A 27,442-nucleotide genomic window follows, 5' to 3' on the forward strand; every position below is an offset into this window, starting at 1 on the left:
ACCTTAAGTAAATCAGTGGCTTTATTTTTCTTCAGTACAGAGCACGGTTATGGTAGGCCGTTCTACATTTCTTCAGTATAGAGCATACAGATATACACAGGTACCTTAAGAAAATCAATAGCTTTATTTTTCATCAATACACAATTAGAAAATTAGGTTTTGTGATGTAAACTAGAATATATACAAATCTGAGAAGCACGGGATGGAAGGAAGCCCGGCTGCCTAGGGCCTGCCCATCAGAGGGGAGGCCAGGTCTTTGATGGTTCTGGAGTTCAGCTGAGGGATCGTGCTGATCTTCAGGAGCCTGCTGCTGGCATACTTGTTCTTGACAGCCTGCAGAAGCCAGCTGTGGTTAAGTATGCTCCAGAACCTCCCAGCAGACCCAGAGTACCCCCCAGTGTAAGGGCTGACTGCCATCTCCAGATAGTTTGATGATGCATAATCCTGGGTCTCCCCCTAAGAACACCCTGCACCAGACCAGGCTGTCCAACCCTGCTGGTCACATCAACAGTAGGGAAATAGTTTCAGGGTCTGAGGAACAGGCCCTCTTAGGAGCTCTCAGAGAGGTGATGGCTCTCTGTCAGTGGGAAAGGGCAACACAAACTAGAAATAAGGGGCTGGACAGTGGCGGCTCTTCTAGAGGACTTGAGTTCGATTCTTAGCACCCACGTCCAGTGGCTTACAACCACCTATAACTTCAGTCCTATGGAATCAGACACTCTCTTCTGGCCTCTACAGGCACCTGGGATGTATGTGATAGGCAAACACTTATACACACATGTTTTTTTAAAATAGCAATAAAAGTGTGCAGCTTTCCAAATCCCAGCTACTGTGCCTCCAGTTTGCAGTCACACAGAATGAGTCAGTAGGCAGATCGTGCAGCAAGGACACAAGTGCTTTGTCCTTTGTCACTGGACCCTTAGGGCTATTCTAATAGCTGTGTCCGACAGGCATAACACATCCCCATTTCCTTCCACAGGTCCTTCTCCATGTTTGTTCACTAGGAACCTTTCAAAAGGCTGAGTAACAGCTGCTGAATTTGAGGCCACTAGAGGGGGCCCTCTCTTCCCAGACCCATGGGAAACAGCCTTCCTGGCTTGCTGGGTCCAGAATGCTGATGGAGTGTGTGACATACACATTAGTGAGTGTGGGAAGCCATGGGCTGGCTGACCACATACTGACCCTAGCTAGCCAAGGTGAACCAATGAGTCCATCCCATTCCTTAGAGTCTCTGCTATGACAACCATGCTTGCTAGAAGAACACTTGCACACACAGCCCAGAACCTAATGCTTTCCCAGGATCAGGGCCCCAGCACTTACGATGAACTTGGTGAGGTTTTCATTGACTTTCACGACGTTCTTGGCCATGTGCTGCATGACTTCCAGTATTTCACTCTCCGTGTAGCCTGTGTAATACTGCTGCTTTAAATTCTAAAATACAGACGGAAGACACCCAGAGCCAAAGAATGCCTCCTTCCCTTCAGGAGAGCACATACATTCCCCATGTAAGAGCTGTGAAGGAGCTGGGCTGGTGGTGCAGGCTTACATCCCAGCGACTACTCAAGACCAAACAGGGCATCTTAGAGAAGCCCTGTAGTAAAGTAAGAACATATACATATATATATATATATATATATATATATATATATATATATGTATATGTATACACACACACATATATATATATATGTCAGTGGGATATATATATTTATCAGTGGGATATATATATATATATATACATATATATCAGTGGGATATATATATAATATCAGTGGGATATATATATATAATATCAGTGGGATATATATATCTCAGTGGGATATATAAATATCTATCAGTGGGATATATATATATCTATCAGTGGGATATATATATATATATATATATATATATATATATATATATATATCAGTGGGATATATATATCAGTGGGAAAATTCTTATCTTGGAAAAACTGGTCCTGCCTAACCACTTCCCCAGAACCTACACTTGGCTCTGTCCCTCAGACAGGCCTAGCACAGGGCAGTAAGAGGCTCTCTGCTCCAGCAGACCAAGTGCTCATGGTGTGCTTGAAAGCTGCTGCACAGGTCTGGAGGGTACTCGAGTAACAAGCATACTTCCACCCCTTGCTGGAAAGAGAGGCAGAGTGGTAACACACACACTCCTGCTCTCTGGAGCAGCCATACCCAGTGAATTCAGGGTAGGGAAGTAGCTGTGTGGGATGAGGGGATAGCTCAGTAAAAGTTCGTGCCTTGCAAGCAGAGGGACCTGAGTTCATATCACAAGGGCTCCCAATGCAGCCTTCTTTCTCCACTCACCCATTTTCCTTGGCCCAGCACCTTCTGAGAGAGGCAGGAAGCAGCAGCTGCGACCTGAGAAGGGTGGTAATGCACCATGTCGTAGTCGACGAGGGTCAGCTCCATCAGGTACTTGGCTAACGTGTGCTGTTCAACATCCACCTGGGAGAACGCAGCACACTGCTTTGAACTTGACCTACTTAACTCCCACCTGCCTTAAGAACCAGGTGAATTGGGGTTGGGGATTTAGCTCAGTGGTAGAGCGCTTGCCTAGCAAGCTCAAAGCCCTGGGTTCGGTCCTCAGCTCCGAAAAAAAAGAAAAGAAAAGAAAAAAAAAAAAAAACAAACCAGGTGAATTAAGTATCAAAGCTCCCTGAAGAAGCTTCTCTTAGAGCAGTGGGTCTCCATCTTCCTAACGCTTGCTGTGACACTTTTACAACTCCTCGTGTTTTGGTGACCCCCCCAACCAGAACAGTATTTTTTGCTACTTCATAACTGCAATTTCACTGTTATGAATTGTAAATATCTGATATGCAGGATATCTAATATGCAACCCCTGTGAAAGGGTTGTTTGACCCTAAAGGGGATGCAACCCACAGGTTGAGAGCTACTGTCTTACAGTTTGGGCTGAGACTGAGCACAAGTCAACTTTCCCACGGAGATGGTGGCACTCACCTCCCCGGCTTTTGAGGCTCGCCTTAGGAAGTGGAGTGGCAAAGGCCGGCCCAACTCGAATTTCAACTCTTTCAAAATCAGAGTCTCCATTTCTCGGATTTGGGAACTGGTGTAAGCATTATCTGTGATATAAACAAAGTCTTCGATATTTGGAGAAAACATCTCCTCATATTTGGAAGCCAAGAGCAGAGCCGTGATCCCAACCAGCTGCAGCTTCTTCCGGCAGACTGGCTGAGCCTGATGAAAAACAAACACATCAGTCACCACCGATGCACACTCACCTGAGGCTCAGGGTGGACGCTGTGAAGAAGCCAGGCTCTTGCAGGACACAAGAGACCTGGATTTGGCAAAGAGCCATCCCAGTAACTGCGCTGAGCACAGTGGTAAGATCCGACACACTACGTCATTGGGTCCTCCCCCAGATCCTGAAGAGGTCATTTATACAGCAGAGGACGGCAGAGGAGCTAACACTGGAACTTTAGGTAATGTCCCATGTGTGCACAGTGCTCCTGACTGTACTCAGTGTGGCTGTACACGGATCACTGCAAAAATGAGAACTGAAGAGCAGTTCATCAACTATTGAAGAACCTCTTATCAATTAAAACAAAGAGAAAACACAGATTCATCAATGCTTCAGAGTCGGGGGTGCACAGCGTTTAAGTGTGTGCTTTAAAGGTCCTAAATCAGGGCTGGTGACAGCTCAGCAGCAAAGGCGTGGCCCTGAGTGCAAGCTCTGGAGTCACACAGCGGACGGAGGGAACCAACTCTCAAAAGCTGTCCTCTTACCCCCCCCCCAGGTGCTGTACACGCACTGAGTAAGTGGACAGTTCTTAAACAAGAGCTGAGGGGCAGTGGCTAACGAACAGTGCCTGCTGCTAAGCCTGATGACCTGAGGTCAGTCCCTGAAACGCACACAGCGGTGAGAGCCACGCTGTCTTCCTTCCTCTGCCTGCGTGCTGTAGTGCACCACACCCATGCCCCATCAGCCACAAGTAAAAGCATGGGTTGTTCCAAGTTTTCTTTTTTAACTGGGACTTTGCTCTTCTTGCTTCTGCTTTCATTACTGGAAATCCACACAAAATCTTACTCTATTTTCCTGCCCAGTGAGTGTCTGAGAACCATACGATCTATTATAAGTATCTGGAAGTATCTCACAGCCGTTAATGTGATAACTGTCACCATATTGTACTTAACCCAGCCCTATTTCATAAGCTGACTTTTAAGTCAGTCCTGTCTGCTGTGGATGACACCCTGGCAGCTTACTGTCTGGATCCGAGGGCTAGGGGCAGAGCTTAGAGTTAGAGGTGCTTGCCACACAGGCTCAAAGCTGTGAGGTGCTACCGCCAGCAGCAGGAAAGTAAAAGAATATATCTGATGCCTGCCTCTTCTACCCACTCACAGCTCCTGCATTCACTGCTGATAAATATTTCAGAGGCAGCACTCCCTACGTTCCTCCTCCTTTACCCTAGATTCTCAGTCTGTCCCACACATGGCTCCCTGCTCTGTTTCTGGAAGAAGTTGGCCCCCTTTCATTTCTGTGGTGATTTGTTACCACACTTGAATAGTAGTCCAGATCCTCTCACTCAGCTCATTCTAAGATAAGGGAACAACGACACTGAAGAGCATCGGACGTTGAAAACAGTGAGGCAGGGCTGTGACACCAGTGCCTTTGGCTGACTTCTGTGCCATGCAGTGGTATATTCCCTCCAATAAATGACTGCAGCTGTGCAGACCCATTCAACACTCACTCATGACCTCTCAGTGACCTCAGGATTAGAGTCAGTCTATCCCCAAGATACTTCCATTATCTATGTGCAAATCAAATCAAATTAAAAAAAAAAAAAAAAAATTCTGGTCTCAAGCACTCCAGGAAGGGACACTGCGCATGTGTGCTCCGGAGCCTTTGCTCCTGGGCTAACAGGAGTGCTCAGTGACAGCAGAGGCCTGACACCCACCCCTGTCCTACTTCCCATTGCAGCAGCTGAGACTCTCTGGCATCTCCAGCCTGGCTGCCAGTCTTTCCTTCAGAGGAGCCCCAGCTCAGCTTCCCATTGAGAAGCATCACCGCCATGTTCACATGCGCTCACCTGAAGGAACCGGTCCATGATAGCAATGCACATGTACAGAGTCTCCTGCAGAAGCCTAAACTTGGAATGGACTTGGACCAGCCAGTCCACCAGGATGGCACGCATGCGTCCGTTTATGTCTCTTCCATCTAAGAAGTGTGGATTGATGGACTGCAAAGCCTGCTGGTGGAATTCAAAAGTTTAACAGGCTGCCATCCCCTCCCCTCCCCCCATCCCTGCTGAAGTCCACAATGCTGTGGCCCGCCCACCTCAAGCTGCCTGAGGTACTGGTAGATGTCCTTCACATAGTCACTGCAGAGCTGAGGGTTCTCCCCGTCCTCATTATCTATGTCCTCAATCTTGCAGAGCAAAGCATCAGAGAAAGCTTGGCAGAGGCTCTCTTCCTTCATGGAGACATCCTCAGGGGCAGGCAGAGGATCCTGTACCAATAAGAGGAAGACTCGAATGACCACACCGCTGGAGAGCCTATTCCCGACATCCTACATGTCTACGTGGCATACGACTTGTTTTCTGTCGCCTGGTAAGCATCTGTGTATTTAGTCAGCTAGCTTTGTTCACACTCATATTAGCTCTCACACAGTAGGTACTCATATTAGCTCTCACACAGTAGGCACTCAGCAATGAACGTGAGCAACCGCTGAGGTCGGAGAACACTGGGACTGGCGGCTCCCTGGCTGTAACCTGCAATCATAGTGTGTCTGTCCCACCGCTTCCTTCTGAATTCAGACTCTGGCAAGCAGGAAGCAGAAGGGCATATTCAGTCAGTGAACAGAGCAGGGGATGCAAGGACTGAGCTAGGATACAGCACTGTACTCTATGTACTTATGCTGACAGGTGGTTATTTATAAAGCTCACACAAATTAAAAAGTTGTATAGTTCAAAGAAATATTTCATAGTGAAGTATAAATAAACCATTATTTGAAAAAGATTAAGTGGCCCATTTCACAATACCTAACAGGACTTCTAGATCATAAAGAATACATGCTAAGGGAATAAAACACAAAACCAGAGCACAGCTCATGCAATCCAGTAGGTTTAAAAGCTGAGTGTGCTGACTCAGGACTGCAATCTCAGCACTGAGGAGGCTGAGGTAGAAGGACAGCTATGAGCCAGATTCCAGACTGAGGTGTAGCATTCTAGGGTTACCTGGGCTAGAGTAAGAACAAGATTCAGAAATAACAAGGAAAACGAAACCACATGAGTAATTTTAATTAAGTTGAAGATTAATACTTTCTAGTCCTGTGGTAGAAAATGAAGGGTGGAGAGGGAGGGGAGGCTATACACAACATGCTCTGCCTCTTAAGGGGATACGCCCCAGAAGGTACGCAGGCAAGCCTGCCGTTTACTCAGAACTTACAAACCTCGGGAACTAGAATGATCGAGATGCCATGTCCTGGGAAGTGAATGCTCACCCACCGTCTGCACATTGCCCTCAGTACTGTGAACCACTGAGGTGCCACCAGGGTCAACGCTTGGTCAGCCTGGGCAGACAGTAAGTTCAAGGCTGGCTTATGCCGCACAGTGGGAACTGTCTCAACCCTGTGGTGGCAACAGTGCAAGGAGAGGATGACAGGTGCTGCGTCGCCTCAGTCATGTGATCCGGAGGCTGAGAGAACAGAGGTGGGCAGGGTGGGAGATGACAGAGGTTTGCTGTCCCACAGCAGGGCGACGGTGGAGGACAATCATGCTGCTAGCCAAGGCCACGCCACATTGGAAAGCTGCTCCACTTTAGCTGAGCCCTGACAATTCCTGAAACTATAAAGTACTTTGGCTCCAAGAGCTAAAGCCACTTGCTTTTCTAGATTCCTGTCCTCCCAGCACCAACCCAACACTGACCTCACTCCCTACTAACTCAGCACTTGCGCAATGGCCAACTGCAAAAAAGGAACAATTTCAGTCCCTTTCTGCCCTGCAACTACCCCAGCCTGGATGCCGAAAGGTTCTCTTCTTACCACAGAGACCCAGCCACAGGCCCTTTCCTGAACACAGCCTACGTTGTTCCTGAGTCACTGTCCCTAGTCTTTCCTTCTTGGCAACCTCACAACATGCTGCACATCTCTCCAAAGCTAAGGGAAGAGTGGTCAACCTTCATTTGCACATCATACTGAGTGCGCGAGCGCGTGTGCGTGCGTGTGCCTGTGTGTGTGTGTGTGTGTTTCAAAAAGTCACATGGCTCCTTGGGAGTGTCATTTTTATTTATCGGTTAAAAAATAAAAAAAAAAAAAATCATGAACACAAAGCCTAAACATCATTAGTTAGGACTAGCAAGTCAACATGTACCCTTAGAAATGAATTGTTGGGGTTGGGATTTAGCTCAGTGGTAGGCGCTTGCCTATGGCACAAGGCCCTAGGTTGGTCCCCAGCTCGAAAAAAAAAAAAAAAAAAAAAAAAAAAAAAAAGAAAAAAAAAAAAAAAGAAGAAGAAATGAATTGTTAAAAGCAATCTTAAGCTAGGCATGGTGGTGCACTCAGGAGGAGAGGCAGGTGATCTCTGAGTTCTGAGTTCTACCCCGGCCTGGTCTACCAGCAAATTACAGGTCAGCTACACGGAGAAACGTTATCATTAAAAAAAAAAAAAAAAAAAAAATTAAGGTTAGTAGTATGCAAATTAAAACCGGCACACTAGACTAAGGAAGAGGCCCATTGGTTGTCAGGGACAACTGAAAAGTCCAATCAGAAGCTGAGGATGTGGAGGGCTGGGTTGGGTGAGTACGGCTGCTGAGCTGTAGACTGGACAGGGTGTCATAAGGTGCAGGCAGTAAGCTCAGGCTTTGACAGTGGCTCCTGTGCTGACTTGTTCAGAGTTCTTTCTCTGTACAGGATCTGCTGTGTAGCACCAGGCTGTCCTGGCCCTTCCAATCCTACTGCCTCAACTTCGGTGCTGGGACTATGGATCCGACCACCATGCTCAGCAACTCACAATACTTAGGGTAGAAAGTGCAGCAGGGAGGGGCTCCAGGAAGAACTGTTCTAACTCCCACAGATGAATTTGTCACAGAGAGCAAGCACTTGGTCACTCAGAGCACGCAGTGGCTCAAGCCTTTACTGTGATTAGCTGAGGAACATGCATTTGATACCCAGAGGCAACAACGAGGAGGCTTAGCTCTGTGTACTCCATCTGTGTCCTGTTTTATGGTTGTTTTTGTTCTCATTCTCTCTCTCTTCCTCTCCCTCTCTCTTGTCTAGCCCAGGTTGAACTAGAGCTCCATCATCTTGAAGTAACCCTCCATCCCTGCCCTCAGTTCTGGAACATACGCTACACATGCTGTCTCTGTAATTCTGTGGAAAGAGTGAGCTCCCAGCCAGACCCCTCACTGCCTGGTCTGCCTGGGCCCGACTTGTTTGCCCAGTGCAGAGCAAATGCCCTTCTTCCCTCAAACTAGTCAGTGTTTACCAAGGCTTTATAACCCAGGGGGAAAGAAGCCACTGGTTTCCCCTAAAATTCTGCACATAACTATTGTGAATGCCGAGATTAAGTCTCAGCATTTGAGACGCAGCTGCTTGTCCACACAGCTAGGATTCTGGGAACATCTGCCCCGTGGACATACGGATGGACGGCTTTCTGGGGAAGTTCCTAGAATTCCCTCCTATGATCCACTGGTGTGTGCACAATTCCAGGGACCGTCTGTACAGTGGCAGCAGAGTCTGCAAATAGGGCAGGCAGGGTATGGTCAGTGCCAGGCAGGAAGGGGCACTCCTGCCAGAGTGGGGCTCCTCTACCTACACCAAAGACTTGATGGTCCCATGCTACTGTGACTCTGAAATCAGTGTGTCTGAGCTGGAGTAACCTTAATCCCTGGTGACCTCTAAAGTCACAACATCCAGTACATACAGGTGACCTTAATAATGTGTATGTGGGGAGGAGGGAGGAAGGAAGATTTGCACATCAGTGCAGGTGCCCACAGAGGCCAGAAGAGGGTAATGGTTGAATCCCCGGAAGCTCAAGTTATGTGAGCACCCAATGGAGTACTGGGCCCAGACTCCAGTCCTCTGTAAGAGCAGCATACAGTCTTAACCAACGGAGTCATCCCTCCAACCCCTGGGTAGTTTTTACACGGACTGAGCTCTTAGCCCATGTTTTGTGGCCTCAGTTTTGCTAGAAAATAGAGAAAAAGCAGTCAGCCATAGAATAGAGGAAGTCAGAAAAAGGGGAGCATTAAGGTCATAGGAAGAAAGAATTCTATTTCTTCTTTTCTAACACTCCCACTTTTCAATGTTGAGGATTGAACCCTGGACCTCTTACATGCTAAGCAGTTTCTATAGCTGAGCTAATGCTCATCTTGATGGCTGGATAGATGTCTTTTTCTTTGTTTTATGTGATAGTCTGGGGAAAAAGCCACATCTGCTGGGCTGGCCTTGAACCTTGAACTTCAATTCTCCTGGTAGGATTACAGATAGGTGGTAGCACCATGACTGGTTTATGCAGTGTTGGACACTGAACCTAGGACTTCATGTATGCTAGGCAAAGCCTCTACTGAGCTACATCCCTTGCCTCAGAAGCCTGAATACTTTTTGAGACAGGGTTTTTTCTGTGTATCCCTGGCTGTCCTGGAACTCATGCTGTAGACCAGGCAAACATCAAAGTCAGAGATCTACCTGACTCTGCCTCCCGAGTGCTGGGATTAAAGGCATGCACCACCACCACCCAGCAAGCCTGAAAATTTTAAATGAAAGTCAATATTGAAAAATAAAATTACAATTAATAGTTTATATAAATGCAGCTGTTTATAGAGCAAATCTGACTTTACACAGTATTTAAGTGCTATGATCCGATTTTGTTACTTAATGTTCCAAACATTTTGACATCTTTAAATGCTGTACTAATTCATATTTATCGATGTATAGTATCTCATTAAATATATTGAATGGGCCTCCCATTTCAGATTATCTCTGTCACATATGAAATATTCATTGGCCAGGCACAGTGGTGACACATGCCTATATTACTAGCACTTGGGAGGCTGAGGCAGGGAGGCTGCTTTGAGGTAGCCTGAGCTACAGTACCGGACCCTGAAAGGGGCCGGGGGGTGGGGAGGTGGAGAACCCTGTGAGATGGTTCAGTGGATAAAGTACTTGCTACCACCACCTTAGCCCTGGGACCCACATGGAGGAAGGAGAAAAGCGACTCAGGAAAGTTGTGCGTTTGACCTCCAGATGTTCACACACACACACACACACACACACACACACACACACACGGGGTGGGGGAAGGAGAGAGAGACAGAGTCAGAGATGGGGGGGTGCTATCTTATAGTAACTATGTAGGAGAGCACATATACACTTGAACCTATGGAAAACAGGTAAGTAACCAAGTCCCTTAGCTCAGGACTCTAACTCCAGCTGAGCTACTCAGTCACAGAGACCACCATTAATGGAGGTAGAATTGAAGCATCACCAAGCGGGGGCCTGGGGAGATGACTCAGAGGTTAAGAGCACTCACTGGCTGCTCTTGCAGAGGACCGAGGTTGGTGCCAGCATTCATGTGTCAGCTTACAACAACCTATAACTTCAGTTATAGGGGATCTGATGCCTTCTCCCCACCCCCCACAGCCCCACCATTAGGGCACTAGACTCAAACGCAGTACCCAGATATATATATATGCAGGCAAAATACCCATATACATAAAATTAAAATTAAAGGATTTAAATGCTGTAAGTTCAGGGCCTCCCACCTTTGGGGCCAGCGTCTCCATCTGCACTGGTTTCACAGAAGCTGTAGGTTTTGGCTGTTTGCTGGCATTTATTGCTTTGGTGGGCTGGACTGGTACTTTGGTGTTCTGAGGTTTCTATAAGAGAGAAGCGGAGTGAGCAGGCAAGATGGCCAGTGTAGCCCCTCCACACTTGTCACCTTGCCCTTGTTACCTTAGCCACTTGAGCCGGTCTGGCTCTAACTTTATTTCCAATTTCTTCTAAAACAGCTCGCCGGACAGTCACATGGCTCTTAGCTTTAGGATTAACTCCTGTGTCAATATTCTTCAAATCACTGGACACCTTAAAACAAAACAAACAAAAAACCACAACCGACAACAAGCAAACAAACAAACAAAAAAAGCCATTAAATACAGAGAAAATGAAGAATACCTACCCACATAAGGTCAGGTCCTCAAATTCAGAACTACTTTGAGAAAAGTAAATATGCTGAAATCTATTTAAAAAGGGGAGGGTGGAACTAGAGATGGCTCTCAGCAGTTAAGAGCATTGGCTTCTGCTGTGGACTGGGGTTCAATTCCCAGTATCCACACAGCATCTGTAGCTCCAGTTCCAAGGGATCTGACATCCTCTTCTGGCCCATGAACGTACTGTACACACATGATGTACTTGATTTATGTACTTCAAATAAAAGCTTAATTTGTTTTGTTTTTTGAGACAGGGTTTCTCTGAAGCCCTGGCTGTCCTGGAACTCACGCTGTAGATAAGGCTGGCCTCAAACTTACAGAATTGGGTTTTTGTTGTTTTTAAAATTTAATTATTTTTAAGAGAAAAGGTACATTTTAGGAAATCTAAAAATGCTATTTGAAATATCACTCTCAATTTGGCAAACCACCCACCTGCCTAACCTATAAAACAAAGATCTTATTACTGGTCGTGTAAATTGTTTTGCATATTCAAGCAGTTTTTAAGAGACACCAAAATCTCCCACCTAAATGACTACTTCTTCTAAGTAACCTGTTGTGATCCTTGTGGGTTAAGACAGTTGGAAACTTCCATTCACACAGTATATCTATAAGGATAAAGAGCTTTGATACCAATAGTTAATGATGGTCCAGCTGTTTAAAACTGCTTGTCTCAGACTTAACACTAGCTTGGGTTATAATGTCAACCAAAGAATAAGAAATAGCACCACAAGGGAAGACCTTCAGAAACACAGCTTTTTACAGCATAGACTCAAATTAAGGATATTTTTACCAACAATAGGATGGGTAAAATAATTTTACCTCTCAAGTATTGGGAGAGTCAGACTTGTATGAAAAAGAAAAACAAAAAACAAAAAAAAAACTAGTGTTACTTGATCTTAACTGCCTTCATCTGGAATACAGTTAAGAAACACGACTTGCTATTCAGACTTCAAAGTTTACTGTGTGGTACAATAACAAATATTTCATGAGGAAAAATACTTAACTTCCTGAGAGTTAGGGGGTCCCTAATCCTTCGAACAAACAAACACCTCCCCAAAACTGTTTTTTAAGATGACCTGTTAGGATAGACCAGATAAAAATGCACCCCGTCCCTATAGAAGACTTTAACTATTAAATAATTTAAAAGAACCAGTTAGACCAAAAGTACTTGTTAGTGGCAGTTACATCTACAAGAACCCTGACTGTATATCATTGTTTAGGATTCTGATCCCTAAAGCTAAGCTGTTCAGTCATTATTGCTAGCACCCCACTGCTAAATTCTAAACGTGTTTGAAAGTTCAATGTCTTATGAGTTGAGGCCTGGTAATGAGTACCCTTAAATTGGCAGCTTTTAACTAGCCAGGACAATGGCAGGCAGCTGTGTCAGGGCCCTCTTGTTTTCAACTAAGGTAAAGTAGATCCAAGTACAATTAAAGCCTAAAAGTCAGTAATACTTTCATTCTCAAAAAGATAATTAAATCAATTTGGCCTTTTGCCCCACTGTCTGCAATCCTAGGATTCAAGTTTTGTAATTTTCCTATTACACTTGGGTGGGTTTTTGTTTTCATTTTGTTATTTGTTTTGTTTTTGAAGAGGACAAACCCACACTTTAATAAACTTGGCCAGGAAGGCAGTATGGAGACGGGAATGGGAAGCTCAAACAAAGCAAACTGAAAAGTGTGAAAAGCAGAGGAATGGTACGGGGCGGCTTCCCGGTTCCTCCCGGTCCTCATCCCCAGAGCAGCACAGCCCTGAGCGGTGACAGGAATGGAGACCCCAAGCCGGGCCTCTGGACCGCTCTGGCTCTGCCAGCGCCTCGCCTGTAGCTTTCCCGGCCACCCGGCAGGGCAGGGCACCGTAGCCCCAGCGAACTCACCGTCGGGCGTCGGAGCAGCGCCATGAGGGCCGCTCTGGCAAGTGCGGACGAGGCACTGCCACTCCGATCCGCGACACCGTTAGGAGTCTCAGGGCCTTGCCGCTCTGCGTCCACGGCCTGGGTCCGCGATTCAAATACCGCGCCGCTCACGCACCATTGGGTGGACGCACGCAGGGCGCGCGCATCCCATTGGCTAGACTGGAAGACCTTTCTGCACGCTGATTGGCCAGCTTGTATTTGCTTGTCATAGCAACCAGCGAGGCTGCCGGGCTTTGTTGTTTCCCAGCCCTCAGTCGTATTTTCAAATCCGAGTCCCTGAGACTAAATAAAATAATTTTCCCTTCTACTGGAAAAGACTATCTTAATTTTTGGATGGGGGGAGCCATACGGACAGTTGTCTTTACAAGTTTGTTCTGGATTGGGTAGAAGTGGGCTCTAGAGAACATTCTGGAAATGCTACTTCTGACCTTACTTCCTCTTCCGGAAGCGTCTACCTGGGAGTTTGGATTGGAATGGTCTGGCAAATGGAGCAATCGTCTCCAGGTCGTTCAGGGCTACAAGATGATTGAGAATCGAACGTGTTCTATATATGGCCTTTCTAAATCAGACCCCCAGCAGAGTCATAATTCAAGCTAGACGTGATTTGTATGAGTCCCAGCACGATACAACCGGACTCAAAAACTGTCAAACGATGGTGTGATGTGCACAAGATTTCAAAAGAAAAATAAGGAGTATCCTAAGTTGAGAATAGTGAGAGATGAAACAAAAGAACTCTACCCTGGGGAAAAGACGGTAGTGATCAAGACAGAAAAAAATGCTACGGCGGGAGCCATTGCTTAGTGATATGATGTATGTGCAAAGTCCTGAAAAGGAGAGATCAACAGAAAATGGTCCAGTGCCAGCAGAAGGACTTGAGATTAGGCTCCATATAAAACCTGACTCACATCAGGCGTCCCCATTAGTCTTCATTGTTTTAGTTCAAGTCTCTTCTATTGGGAAACAGCAATTGCCCCCCTCCTACCCCCATAACCTCACCCAAACCTGACATTATCAATCTGAGTCTAAAGGAAGAACCAGTGTTGTCCCAACACTCCACCTGGAAGACAGGCTGGCAGAATTACCCATCACTCTAAATTACACAAGGGTATGGGAAATCAAAGGAGCAGAAATAGCTATTTATATTCCATTAAGTTCTTTCTCTCAAATACTTGCTCAAGGAAATGAAAGTTCTGTGACTGATTCCTTTGTCCAGCATTCTTGCTATCGTGAAGATGCCACAAATAGCCTTCTCCTTCTGGGAAGCTTTGGTTTGGATTGGGGAGGAAACTGTGCTCAGCAGTTTGTACTACAGCAGTGCCTGTAATTCCAGCTACTTGGGAGGCTAAGGCAGGAAGAGCCTTAAGATCATGATTTCAGTACCAGTTTGGCAACACAGACCTCATCTCTAAATGAAATGAGGCACTTTACCAAAACTATAGGCTGTACTTTAGGTTACTGTGGTGAACTTTACAACAGGGTCTCGTGTGTCCTGGGCTGGTTTACAACTTTCTATGTAGTTGAGGATGACCTTGAATTTCTAATCCTCCTGCCTCTACCTCCTGAGTGCAAGCATGCACTACAACTAGTGTACTGCACTGTCAGAAGCCAGGGCTTCCTGAGGCCTAGGAACTTCACCAGCTGAACTACATGGGCAGCCCCTACTGTGCTGGATTAAAAATGGCCAAACTGCACTGGTTTGGGGCCTTCTACCCTGCCTGGTCATCTTAGCTATCCTTGATCGTCAGTAAGGTGGCCTGGCAGTTCAGGATCCCTGACCCGCTGTGTAAAGAGGTTTGGCTACGCCTTGCTAAATAGATGACAGTGAAAAGACCCAGTGAACCACCAGCTGTTCTCACCATGCAAATGAAAGAGTCAGATGTCTAGGTCAGGCATACTGGACAGACGATTTCAGTAGCACTCCTAAGATGAATGCAGCTATAGGAACACCACAGTGAAAGATGTGCTAGACCCCATCAGCATTACCCTAATTGAGCATCTGTGAGCAAATGAAAGTACTTGAAACCAAGTTTTGTGGTGGTTGTCACAAAACACTGATGACAAGTAAGTCTTTTGTTGCTGGTTAATATGCTTTTGTCTTCTCATGGGGCCACAATTTGGCTAACAGATACACTATAGTGGTTGGGACATGTGATCCCTTTAAAAATCTGAACTCTCAATGTGCTCAACGGAAAAACTGAGTGCATTTCCAGATGTTTGCCATTAGATAAGAGTCTTGAAGCATGTTTATACAATATGGAAGCAGGAATCAGACGCAACTGGCAATCTTTCTGACTCCAGAGAATGTTTACCTACAAAAGACAGTATGTCCAGAGCAAGGTCTTGGCAAGAACCCTACTTCTAAAACACCAAGCAGACAAAACAGCATGGCCCTGGCAAACAGAAGCAATGGAGAAGGATGCACAATGGTGACTTACGGCATCTATATGCGCACATACACCACCATCACACACACAAAATGTAATGTTAAAGCAGAAAGCATCAATCCTCACCCCCCAGCAGCATGACTGACACAGCATTTAGCACTGTTTATACATACCGCTACTGTGATTATAAGGTGAGAAGCAAAATACACATGGACCAGACTCTCCCATGACTATGGGACAAAAGAAAACTAAAGCTCTTATGAATGCCGAAGATGACTGTTTTATAAAACAGGTCAGGGAGTTATGTATCTAAACCTCATATAATATGTTATAATATATAATATAAATAAAAGAGAATTCTTTTTTTTAATCTAGTGACCAGTTGCTTAGACAAAGGTGCAGCAGAAATGTCAGTAGCACCTCATGATACTGCATCTGCACTGAAAGACCAAACTTCTAGGAATTAAAGCAATAATTTACATTCCCATAGATTTATCTTTAGCACTGTGTATCTCTGTGGATGATGTAGAAAACTCCAGCACTTGAGGGTCAGAGGGCAGGTGCATCTCTTCTGAAACTGGGGCCAGCCTAACCTACATAATGAATTCCAAGCCAGGGCTTACATTGTGGGACACTGTCTCACAAAAATAAAATAGTGAAACAAACATAGATAAAGCATTATCAATTAAACAACAGGTCAGGGAGTTATATATCTAAACCTCGTATAATATGTGAGAGAACCACTGAGTCATCTCTCCACACATCCTTCATTATCACCTTATTCTCAGCCCCCTGCACACACCAGGTTCTCTGACGGCGATCCTACATGAATCACAGTCTACTTTGGGGCTTTTCCTCTGAGAGAGCAGATACTACCCATCTACTCTCTTCCTGATCTTCTAGAATGTACACTGGTTAGCAGAGGTGCTTTTGCCCTCTTTTTGAATGTCAGACATGGATCTCAGGACCCCTGCAGTTTAGAAATGTCTTAATATCAGGCTTCATGCTAGCTCACAAGTATACTTTTAACTATGTCCACCCTTCACCCAACATGCATACTCTGTAGACGCATTGTTGATACTAAAATTACTGTGCCATGACATTTACTAATATAAAGGGCAAAACTGAATGAATCCAAGCACCAGAATACACAGTGACCAATCAGGTGGATATCATTTAAAGTACAAAGTGTCCAATGTAAACCACTTTATAAACACTAATTATGAAACACAAAGACAATAGAAATATAAGTTATTTATTAATCAATCCACTTACAAAGCAGGTGGCTTAATGCAAGCTTATTGACATCTTCACATATGATCCATGGGAACATGTCTTCCACATACAGACAGTGGTATTACTGACTGGATGCATTTGCAATCTTGGGCATATTAAGCATATTTAAACAAATAAAATTAGACTATCCTGTATATGAAAGTATCTTGATAATATGCATCCTGAAGTGGATTAAAACTTCCTCCAAAGGAGAAATGTTAGTATGTTAACTTTTACTCTATATTATGTTGTAAATCTTAACTATAGAAATTAAAATTTTTAAGTCAGTGATCGACTCTTGGTAATGTCTGAAGTGGGTGTCTATAACCATAGCAACAGTAGCTTGACAATATAATCTGTGCCTCACAGTATCTGCAGATTTATTGTTTTCAAGTTTAGAGAGAAATAAAACAAGAGACATGTAGATTCAGCTGACTTTATTTAAACTATAAAAAAAAATCCCTTAAAAGTGATCCTGGGACCCTTAGAAGTTCTACGAATGCATAGATACCTGCCAATGACTGAATCCTAAATTCTGACTGAATGACTTTATAAAATTAATGTAAGCAGATATCTTATTCGTGCTTAGCAGAAGACCTAACAAAATTCTACATGTCTTTTTCAATTTCCTATTTTTTAAATCTGCAAGTATATACAATCCAGCTATCTCAAATTAATATTTAGTGTTCATCAACGCTGTTTCAGCAGCAAAACCTGGGTTAGGGAATAAAGTTCCAAATGGCAGAGAGAAGATAAATAGGTCGGAACAGCAGTCTAAACATATGTCGGCATCAACAGCAACTCTATCTTGCACTGTGCTGGAAGAAAGGATACACCAAGAAAATTCCTATTGATCACTCTGGTGGGTGAGTACCACCTGCATCTGATTGACATGGGTTACATTCTGTTCCCAGTATTAAGGGTGGTACTTAACTCAGAACTCCATATTGTAAATATACAGCCATTTTGTCCTAATTTAATGAAGGAATGTCTTAATACACAATATTATCATTTCCTAGAGGATCTTTATACATTAAACTAAAGTACATGATTGATTAAATTAAAAAGGTTAGTAATGGATAAAACAAATTCATAATTTTCAAGGTACTATAAAAAAAAAAAAAAAAAACAAAAACAAAAACAAAAAAACAAAACCAAAAAGACCACAAAATACTACTTACTAAAGCAGCTAATCTTGCCTGCAAGTTAAGGGTCACAAGCCAATAATATGTGCAAAGAAATGCAATACAAGGAATCATGCAAAAATACAGTAAAATGATACAGGAAGTAATGTCAAATCTAGAAAAAACACAAAAGCTTTTTATAAATACATCGAAATCAACTGTGTACATAAGTTGTAGGTCTAGCGGTAGCTGTACCATGTAGCAGAGTCAGCACTCCAAGTTCAAGGCTTCCAGACCTGCGCAGGTAAGTCATGCCATCTTTGGTTGACTGCAGTACCAGGAAGGATGGGAATGAGAGGGACAGCAAGAGTTCTGAAACACAATGTCAACTTTCGCTTGGCAGCTGGGCCTCGATGTCCACTCTGCATATGGGGCACTTCTTATTGGTGATCAGCCACTGATCAACACACACTTGGTGAAAAAGGTGCATACACGGAAGCCGTCTATCATTGAAGAAAACAAAAAGCAAAAATTAATTTCCTAACAACTCCGTGGGGTACTGATTTGCAAATAAATGTTATGAAGTTACTAAGCACCTCTCTGTTACGAAGACTAGGACTGGCGGGATGGCTCAGTGGGCAAAGTAATTGCTGAGCAAGCCTGAGAACCTGACCTCAGAGCCTCAGAACCCACGTGAAGAGCAGCGTGCAGTGGCATGTCACAGCTGCAGTTCGGGATGCCCTAAAAGGATATGCAATGGAGACAGACTCCCAAGGCTAGACAGCTAGCTAGTCTGGTGCACACGATAGTGAACAGAAACAGAGACCCTGTTTCAAAGGAAGCAGAAGGTGGGAACAAAGGTTGTCCTCTGACCTCAGCATGTGTACCATGGGACTTAAAAAGCATGCACACACCTTCTCTAAGAAGATTTACTCATTATAAAACTGGCATTCTGGACAGTATCATGTATGAGTTACCAAGATCACTAACTGGCATGTCTATGGAAGCAAACTATATAAAACTCCTGAGAAGCACTCCTGTCAAGCAGCACTGGCAATTACTCTAGCTTTGTCTTGTAAATGAGTGGCAAAAGTGCTGGAGATGAAAATACCCTGTTGTATGATGCTGCAAACATTTTTTAACTGTCAATCATTATGATGCTTGTGAAGACTCTTTGAAATACATAGTCATGTGCTTGCCTTCCAAAAGCTTTAGAGACTGCTGTAGCAGCAGCTATGCTGTAGGAATTAAAGAACACTGTAATATGTAACAATACTTCAATCCTGAAACTCTTTAGACATTAGGCTGAAGAACATTCCTGAGGTAAGGAATACTGTTTTCATAGGACAACCAGGATACCCACTTAGTGAAATGCTACTGCTTTATAGGTGAGCTAATGGGAGACATTCATTTCAGAATATCACACCAAATTGCCAATTAGAAACTGAAAAATAAAGCTGACAGAGAAGGCCAGGTAACACTAAATCAAAATTTAAGAGTAGGATGGATGAAACTGCTGCTTAATTAGGTTTCTACTTATTATTAAGAGTGCCATTCACATCCCAATAGCCTAACATTTCTCACAAAAAATACCTACAAGTGCTCTCTTCCTTCTTCGACACTCCCAGTAATACCATAAGAGACTGACTTAATAACTACATGCCATCACTGGAAAGATTGCTTTAAAAAAAAAAAAAATACAGGGGTTGCAGAGATGGCTCAACAGTTAGAGAACGCCAGCAGCTCTTCCAAAGGGCCACAATTAGATTTCCAGCACCCAGTTCCAGGGGACCTAACACTGTCTTCTGGACACCTGCTCGTACATGATGTACAAAAGTAGACAATAATTTATCTTTTTTCCTCTCTCAGCTACTAGTAAAAGGTTATGATAAAAATATCCTCACAGAGACAAAATTGGTACCCACAGCTCTGTTATATTTGATATGACATATTATTATTATTTTAAAAGTCAAGATAACAACAAAATAATCATCTTGGCAATTATACAAAGAAAATACTTTCAAATAATACGTTAGAACGAGATCATTGCTAAATCACCAAAGAAAGTATGGTTATGCTGGACATACAGGCACACAAAGGCACACAGTTCTCTGTGAGCCTGAGACCAGCCAGGGCTACACAGTGAGACCCTGTCTCAGAAAACTGAGAGAGAAAAAAGTGCTGTCAATAAAGTGCACAGAGATGATCTTGATCCCTTATAATGCAGATATGAAAATCCTCTCAAACTCTCTCCTGCACTTATCTCCAGAAGATGGGCAGAGTGCCCTGCCCAGACTGCTGTAGCACTCTCCTCCATGCTTCTGCCTTCTACAGGGAGACTCTGATCCTCTCATTCATTTGCTTACAAAGCTGGCAGCAGTGCATCAGCAACAGTCTGTATTTAGTTTCGAGTTTCCTTTTAAACACATGCCCTTTTAAGACCTACTGATCTATTTGTGAATCAATCACCTATCTGTGGCACAAAGTTGCCAGGACCATGCAACCAGGCAAGCACTTTGCCACTGAGCCATAATCCAGACCTTTCTGTTTAAGAGAGTGGACTTTAAGTAAGAAGTCTCTAGTTACCTCACATCTTCACCTTCCTCTAAAATAGACAAACAGATAGTACATTTTTCCTCTGTGTCTTCCTCAGTCCCTTCTTCCCCATCTTGTTTGCAGTGCAGTTTCCTCTGTGAGAACCAATCAGTTGTTACCTTATTAGCAGAGATGACATTATTGAACAACTGAGTAAAGTCTGTGTTTATTTAAAACAAAACAAGAACAAAAAAACAATACCACATATTCATTTGCAACTTATTTCCTACACAACATTGTCATGAATTAGAAGAAAAATGAAGTAACTACCAATTAATTATTGACTCCTGAAAGTCAGCATAAGCAATCATACTGTAGGAAATTCTCTAGGTTAAATCCTATTACTGTAAATTCGTGATGATGATACTCTGTATAATCACTATTTCAACACTGTTAAGTAAATTATTCTTCTAGTGCCTATTTCAAACATCTCTATAAATTAATTGCAATTACAATATTTAGACAGGACGTAGTTAGTGGTAATGCCTGATTGACACTCTTAGAAAACATGAAAAATACCAGCAGTAACTTTCACATTTACTGTCCTCATACAACACTAAGCATTATCTGTTCACTGTGAACAGCTGGTTTCACATGTCTAATTTGGAATTTCCACATAACACTACACAGAGTGAAGGGTAAAGTTATGAGAAATAGGATCTAGACATCAGCGAAGAGGTCTGGCTATGTGTTTTACCTATGGTTTTTCCTTTCCCCTTTGTCATTGTTTTCATTGTTGTTGCTTGTTTTATTTTTTATACCCAAGCTGGCCTCAAACCCATGCAATCCTTTTCTCTAGGCTCTCTAGGGCTGGGATTACATAGTTTAAAAAGCTGTAGCATTAACATAATGGAATTTTGCACAAGACACTAAAAAGAAGATGGAAGCTCGGCATGGCAGCCAGATCTGTAATGCCACCTTGGGAGGCTGAGGCAGAAGAAGCTCAAATGTAAGCCTGGGCTACATAGCATAGCTGAGAGGTTACACACAAATAAAAGGTGGTGAACCCTAAGTGTCCCCTTGTAGGTTTCTTTTCTAACCTACAATATATACATATAAATATAGTAGAGTATTATAAAATACACAAAAGTATCTTGGAGAACACTTAAGAACTCTATGACTTCCTGTCTGAAAAGGAAGACCAGGGATATATAATGAGATTATAATTCAGAATATGTTTCAGCTAATTTTTCATCCTGGGAATCCCAGACTCAAGGGTCTATCACATTTCATTTCCTGCATTTCCATACCCGTCTAGGAGTCTGTGGACTGAACCCTCACCTTTTTGTATTTATGTGGATATGTGCATCTTTCAATTGTTCCCTGGGAGGCTCCACGATTGACATTTCCTAATCTTTCTTCCAGATGAATCAATTCCTGAAAGTAATGAAGAACTAGGATTAAGACCACAGTGAATGAAATTCCCTCGGAGAGCACTGTCAACTCTACAAATGTGACAAATGTAAATATTCAGAGCTCTATACTACAGACACTATCAATGCTGGCACTGCATGGCTAGCCATGTAAATAAGTATGTAACCACTGCACTGGGCAAGTCTGGATATGCACACGGGAGGGGGCAAAAGATGAATTCTACCCATTACGTCAAGGAAACAAGCTGTTCTAAGGAATGCCAACCATAAGTCAGATCCAAAGCTGCACAAGAATCACTTGGCTTTCCTTTCTCCAAACTGTTTCTCTATCAAATAAAGCTTGATAAAAATAATTACAATTTTCCTGCCACATTCAAATGGTTCTTTATTGGATGCTTAGACTGATTTAGTTGTTTATTGGGAGTCACAGACAGTTCTAAGACACCAAGTGGGTACAAGGACCTAAACCTGGGTCCTTTAGAAGAGCAGTAAGTGGTTTTAACCACTGAGCTGTCTTGCTACTCCTACTTTGTGTTAAGACTGGGTTTTATTGTGTAGTGCCGCTGAGCCTGGACTCTAGGGACCAGTCTGTTTGTTTCTCAAATGCTGGAATTAAAGTTCTGCACCACTGCCAGGCTATATTCACTCTCCTTTAAATAGTTAATTCTGACCAGAAGATTCTATTCATGTAGTCCCAGAAGCAACACGAGAAAACCAGGTATTTTGCTGCTGATTCCCAGCCACAGTAGCCATATTACTTAGTCATCAATATACAATAAATTCAGTCTGCACTAAAAACACCATGGCAAATATCTTCATTTATTTTATTTCATACCTCAAAATTGCCCCTGAAAGGACCTCTGAATGATGTTCCATCCAATCCTGAAGAAATGTAACGGATGTGAGGATAGCCTGCCATGTCAGGGACCTGTTTGTCATACAAGAGATGAATGAAATCAACTGAGATTTGTGATAACTTTGAAGTTACTCAACACCATTCAATTCATATACTCAGCTCAAAAGACAAGCCATGACTCCCAACTACACATTCTATTAAGAGGGACAGTTAGGCTCCCCTTAAAAATACAACCCTGCAAAAAGAACTCTGTATTCAGATGGATGTTGGGAAACATACTCAGCCCTGGTTACTCAGAGGGCTCAGGTAAGGTAGACTAAGGTGGTTTGAAGCTAGCTCTCGTTTCAAGGTCAACCTGGGCAACATAGTAAAATAAAGTCCCTCATTTAAAAAAGCCAGGCATAGGAGAGCTCATGCCTTGGATTCCTAGCACTCAAGATACAGAGGCAGGTGGATCTCTGAGTTTGAGGATAATTTGGTCTACACTGAGAGTTCCGGAACAGCCAGGGCTACCCAGAGAAACCCTGTCTCAGAAAATAAATAAGTAAACTAATTAATTAACTAATTCTGTGTATGCTCAAGTTTACTAAGCTGATGGTCTCTTGGTAGTAGCAAAGGAACTTGAAAGAAATTAAAGTTTTCATAAGATCAGCATGGAATTTTCTTGATTACCCATCTTGATTCTGTCAGTGAATCTAATTTTAACAATTAAAAAAAAAAAAAACTATTCTGTTCAGTGTAAGTAAATCCTGAATACTTCAGATTCCATTTTCTGTGAGCTGGCCACAGGTTAAATTTATTTGTTACACTAGGAACACGTGTTCTTTATGGCCATTTATGGCCATGCAGTGTGTGGTTGCGAAACTGGTACTGACTGACTTGCTGCTCCCAGTGATGTTGAGTAGGCCCTGCCCTTTCAGCTTTCCTGCATCTACTTAGTGGCATGCTTCTCCTGTGACATTTTCAACCACAGGCTTGAAAACAGATCTCAAGTACTGTTTAGGATTTCTACCCCAATGAAGGCTGTGTTTTGCTTGGAGAGCAAACATATGTCAGGTAAGTTTTACTCAGGTATGCACTGCAGTACTACAGCTGCATGTTCTCTGGGAACAAATCAGTATACATTAGATCAGAGACTAAACAGAATCACGGACAAGCCAAGGATCACGACTAGGAGCTTACAGCACTCTATTTACTCTATAATGGTTGTGTTTCCAGTCACTGTGCGGCATTATTGTAGCAGAACCAAAAATCAACTGAATGTATAAAGGAGGAGACAGAGAACTATTCTGTCTTTATAAGTAATTATCAATTTATAAATAAACCTCCAACATGATTTTTAATTGTTTTCTTATTCTTCTACAGCACTATATTTTAACTGATAATTTATTTTTATGTACATTAGTGTTTTGCCTGCATGTATGAAGGAGTCGGATCTCCTGAAACAAGAGTTATATATATAGATGGTTGTAAGCTGCCATGTGGCTGCTGGGAATTGAACCTGGGGCTCTAGAAGAGCAGACAGTGCTCTTAACCACAGAGCCATCTCTTCAGCCAGTGCTGGATTTTCAATCAGCCTGTGCTCAATCAAAACACACTTCTAGCAGACTATATAATATACTGATAACTCTTACATGGGAAAAATAATTAAAAATAAACAATTTAAAAGCAGAGCTCTTGGGTTTGGGGATTTAGCTCAGTGGTAGAGCGCTTGCCTAGCAAGCGCAAGGCCCTGGGTTCAGTCCTCAGCTTGGGGGTGGGGGAGGTGAGGGGGCAGAGCTCTTAACCTTCAATGTCATATTACATTATCTGTTGCTTCATTTTTAACTAAGATCACACTGGGCAAGTAACAAATCCTCCACGCAATGTAAAAAGCAATTCTGCCTCCATATGTGAATCTTTCTTCTGAAACCCTTTCTCTCTCTCTCTCTCTCTCTCTCTCTCTCTCTCTCTCTCTCTCTCTCTCTCTCCTCTACCTTCTGTGAATGGATCTCCTTTTCCTATTCAAATTTAGTCTTCTCTTTTCCCTTACTTACTTGGTCCATACTTAATAACTGACCACTCCTTATTTCTCTCTCTGAACAAGTAGTTCTTTCTCCTGGCTTTCTGTCAAGATAAAACAGTTCTTGTTCCTCCAAACTTCAATGTTCCTTAATACTGGAATTTCTACCAATTTTACTCTTCATAGCCAAACTGCAAGTAATGTGTATTTACTGTCTGCAAGTTTTCATATTTCTTAAAAAGTACCCCAAGAGTGAACAGTGTATCTTGGTGGTAGAGTGCTTACCTAGAAAGCACAGGACCATGAGTTCAATTCTACTACCTCAAGAAAGGAAAGAGACTAGAAGGAGATGGAGAGAGGGAAGGAAAGAAAATGTAACCATCTCATTTCTTACCAGCTAGTTACACCACTGACAAAACCCATTCCAATGGCAACACTTTCCAAACTTGATTCTTTTGTGTGATCAGACACTACTGACTCTTGCTTTGTTTCTCAGCTCTGGAGGCAGCTCTTGTCATTTGACTGAGGTGCACGGTCAATTGATTGCTCTAGTTCTAGTGTCTGCTTACCGTCTTTCATCTTCTACATTCTCTCTGAAAATCTACTCCTCCTCCTTGGATTCCTTAGCACTGCGTGATATCTTGTCAGGTCAAAAACATATAAAAGAAGTTCTGTCCAGAGCAAAAAAACTTCTTGCTGGACACAACTATCTCAGATTCAGTAAGTCCAAAATCTCCCACCTAACTCTCAAATCTAATATCCTCCAACACAGTGAAGCCTGGCGTCAGCCTAAGTACTACTTATTGTGTCCTGGTGCTTTGGCTGCCATCTCCCAGTGCTCATATTTCAGATACCTTTATGTCATCTACTGCAACACTTAAAGGAGTTTCCTTCTTCCACCTCTCAATCTACTTTTCCTATAATTGAGAAGGTGCAACATTTTCAACAATAATCAGATTAAATCACTCAAAAAGCACAAATACAATCAGAATATATCACCTGGAGTCAGAGGCCAGGCATATCTCTGAGTTCGAGGCCAGTGTGGTTTATATATTAAGTTCAAGGACAGCCAGGGCTACACAGAGAGACACTGTCTCAAAACAAAACAAAACAACAAACAGCAAACAACAAAATACCCTCTGTAGCTGCTAAATCCCAGTTTCTTGTCAGAGCAGCTTCATATTCATATCTCTCTCTCTCTCTCTCTCTCTCTCTCTCTCTCTCTCTCTCTCTCTCTCTCTCTCTCTCTCAGTGCTGAACAGAGGCTCATGAGTTCATGAGTGCTGAGCCAAAAATGCTCTAGCAGCCGGAATATCTGGAAACACTAGCTTACATGGACTCCTAGTGCTTGTTCCTATTTGACAGCTCCTCATCAGCCTTAGCTTCTGCAAAAGCAGCACCCAAGTCCAAAGCTGACTCGGGTAAGGGACAATGAGCCTCTCTGCAGTACTTCTCCCTATGGCATAGATAGAGTACTTCCTTTTCTGTTCATGTCTATAGTATTACAAATAGCTTTTTTAACATTGTAACAACAAAATCTGCACCTGTCGATCAGAAGCTGCTATACTGTGATAGCATCAAAGCAGAACTGATCCATTGATGGCAAATTTACCAATGCACCAATGCATCTCCATGACAGCTGGTCATGGTCATCTCAATGTGCAGAAAAGCCCACTTCTCAGCATTTTGGACATCAGAGTATATTTTGTAATTCAAATTACAAACCCATTATTTTAATATATCTACTTTTATAGAATAGCTGGTTAATTAGGAGAATTATCCCTAAATTCTAGCAAAACATCTACTGCACCTAAATATTTCAATACAATACTTAATTCCAAAAGAGAGGTTACTTTTAAGGCAAATGGTTCACAATGTTAAAAGTTCCCACTTTACCATTAAGGGAAGTGCTCCTAACTGTAGGTGATGAAGTCGAGGCGGGGCGTGGTAATGGGCCAGGTGAGGGTGCAGTGCACCAGGTGTGTAGGTAGCTGCAGTCACTCCAGCTTCAATCCCCAGTTCCCTGAGAAAGACGAGGAGCAGTTTAACTGTGTGTCTTCCTTACAGCCAGGCTTTTTAGTGCAAGAGAACGGAAGCATAGACTTGAATTTCAAAAATCCTCTAAAGTTTCTTAACTTACAAAGCGAAGGCGAATGTATCTTAGCACCACCAGATTTTACTGATAATTTTTTAAGTGCATTTCGGAAATAAATGTTCAAAAAGCTTCATCTTTTGAGTATAAGCAGGGAACATTTCAGCTCAGTTTTATTCAGTCACAAAAGTAAGAGAGATATTGAGTGGCTGCTAGGATCTTTTCTGACCCAGGACCTGAAGAACCACACCAAATAGAGCTGACTCAGCTGGTTCATCTGATTGTGAAACATGCTCCCCCAGGGCCTACGTTTGCTGGGTTCTTGGTGTCAGTGACAATTAGAAGCGCTTCTACATCTAAAAACTCTTCAGTGCCTAAAGCCAGAGTAGCACCTCTACAGCAAGGGCACAAGCGGCTTCTGCTGAAGGCCCATTCCTTACTCACTCTCACTGCGTACTGTGCTACAATAACTGCGGCAAGCAGGTTAAAGCCAGCCCTTCATTTCTTCAGAACACAGACTAGATCTCTCCTTTCAATGGTGGACACTGCAGGTGCAGCAGACATAAGCATGACTAGGGAGATGGCTAAAGCAGGGCCGCATCGTGAGTCTGACCTCAGAGACAGACACTCACGAAAACAGGAGAGAGCTCTA

General features: G+C 43.2%; 2 protein-coding genes across 7 annotated transcripts in view; both read right to left on the minus strand.

Annotated features, from left to right (window-relative positions):
* Ccnb2 (cyclin B2) lies at positions 1-13,220 on the minus strand. Its single transcript, XM_032910280.1, has 9 exons — positions 13,051-13,220; positions 10,921-11,049; positions 10,731-10,844; positions 5,308-5,478; positions 5,060-5,218; positions 2,973-3,209; positions 2,319-2,459; positions 1,321-1,431; positions 1-333 (listed from the first exon to the last, which is right to left on the minus strand). Exons 1-9 carry the CDS (start codon positions 13,072-13,074, stop codon positions 223-225), a joined length of 1,197 nt encoding a protein of 398 aa, XP_032766171.1. The 5' UTR covers positions 13,075-13,220; the 3' UTR covers positions 1-222.
* A 4,600-nt stretch (positions 13,221-17,820) lies between these two features.
* Rnf111 (ring finger protein 111) overlaps positions 17,821-27,442 on the minus strand; it is a 68,000-nt gene continuing 58,378 nt past the window's right edge. For 4 of the 6 annotated variants that reach the window (XM_032909243.1, XM_032909244.1, XM_032909241.1 and 1 more), the window contains 5 exons: positions 26,595-26,721; positions 22,676-22,768; positions 21,749-21,844; positions 20,459-20,586; positions 18,075-18,375 (listed from right to left, as the gene is read on the minus strand). In XM_032909243.1, coding sequence (XP_032765134.1) covers positions 18,258-18,375; positions 20,459-20,586; positions 21,749-21,844; positions 22,676-22,768; positions 26,595-26,721 — 562 coding nt within the window. In that variant the 3' untranslated portion in view covers positions 18,075-18,257. Of the gene's footprint in view, positions 18,376-20,458; positions 20,587-21,748; positions 21,845-22,675; positions 22,769-26,594; positions 26,722-27,442 lie in introns of all 6 variants that reach the window. The other 2 variants (XM_032909245.1, XM_032909246.1) reach the window with 2 other exon arrangements.

The sequence above is a fragment of the Rattus rattus genome, chromosome 8 (genome assembly GCF_011064425.1).
Source record: "Rattus rattus isolate New Zealand chromosome 8, Rrattus_CSIRO_v1, whole genome shotgun sequence".
In the NCBI taxonomy this organism is placed as follows: domain Eukaryota; kingdom Metazoa; phylum Chordata; class Mammalia; order Rodentia; family Muridae; genus Rattus; species Rattus rattus.

Bases quoted from the DNA above. Each gene is read 5' to 3' on its own strand.
- Ccnb2 (XM_032910280.1), bottom strand. From the start codon at position 13,074: ATGGCGCTGCTCCGACGCCCGACG. The intron at 11,050-13,050 runs GTGAGTTCGCTG...TTTTGTTTTAAG, and splicing joins CGCTGCTCCGACGCCCGACG to GTGTCCAGTGATTTGAAGAA. The intron at 5,479-10,730 runs GTGGGAGGCCCT...TTATTGGTACAG, and splicing joins TGGAGACGCTGGCCCCAAAG to GATCCTCTGCCTGCCCCTGA.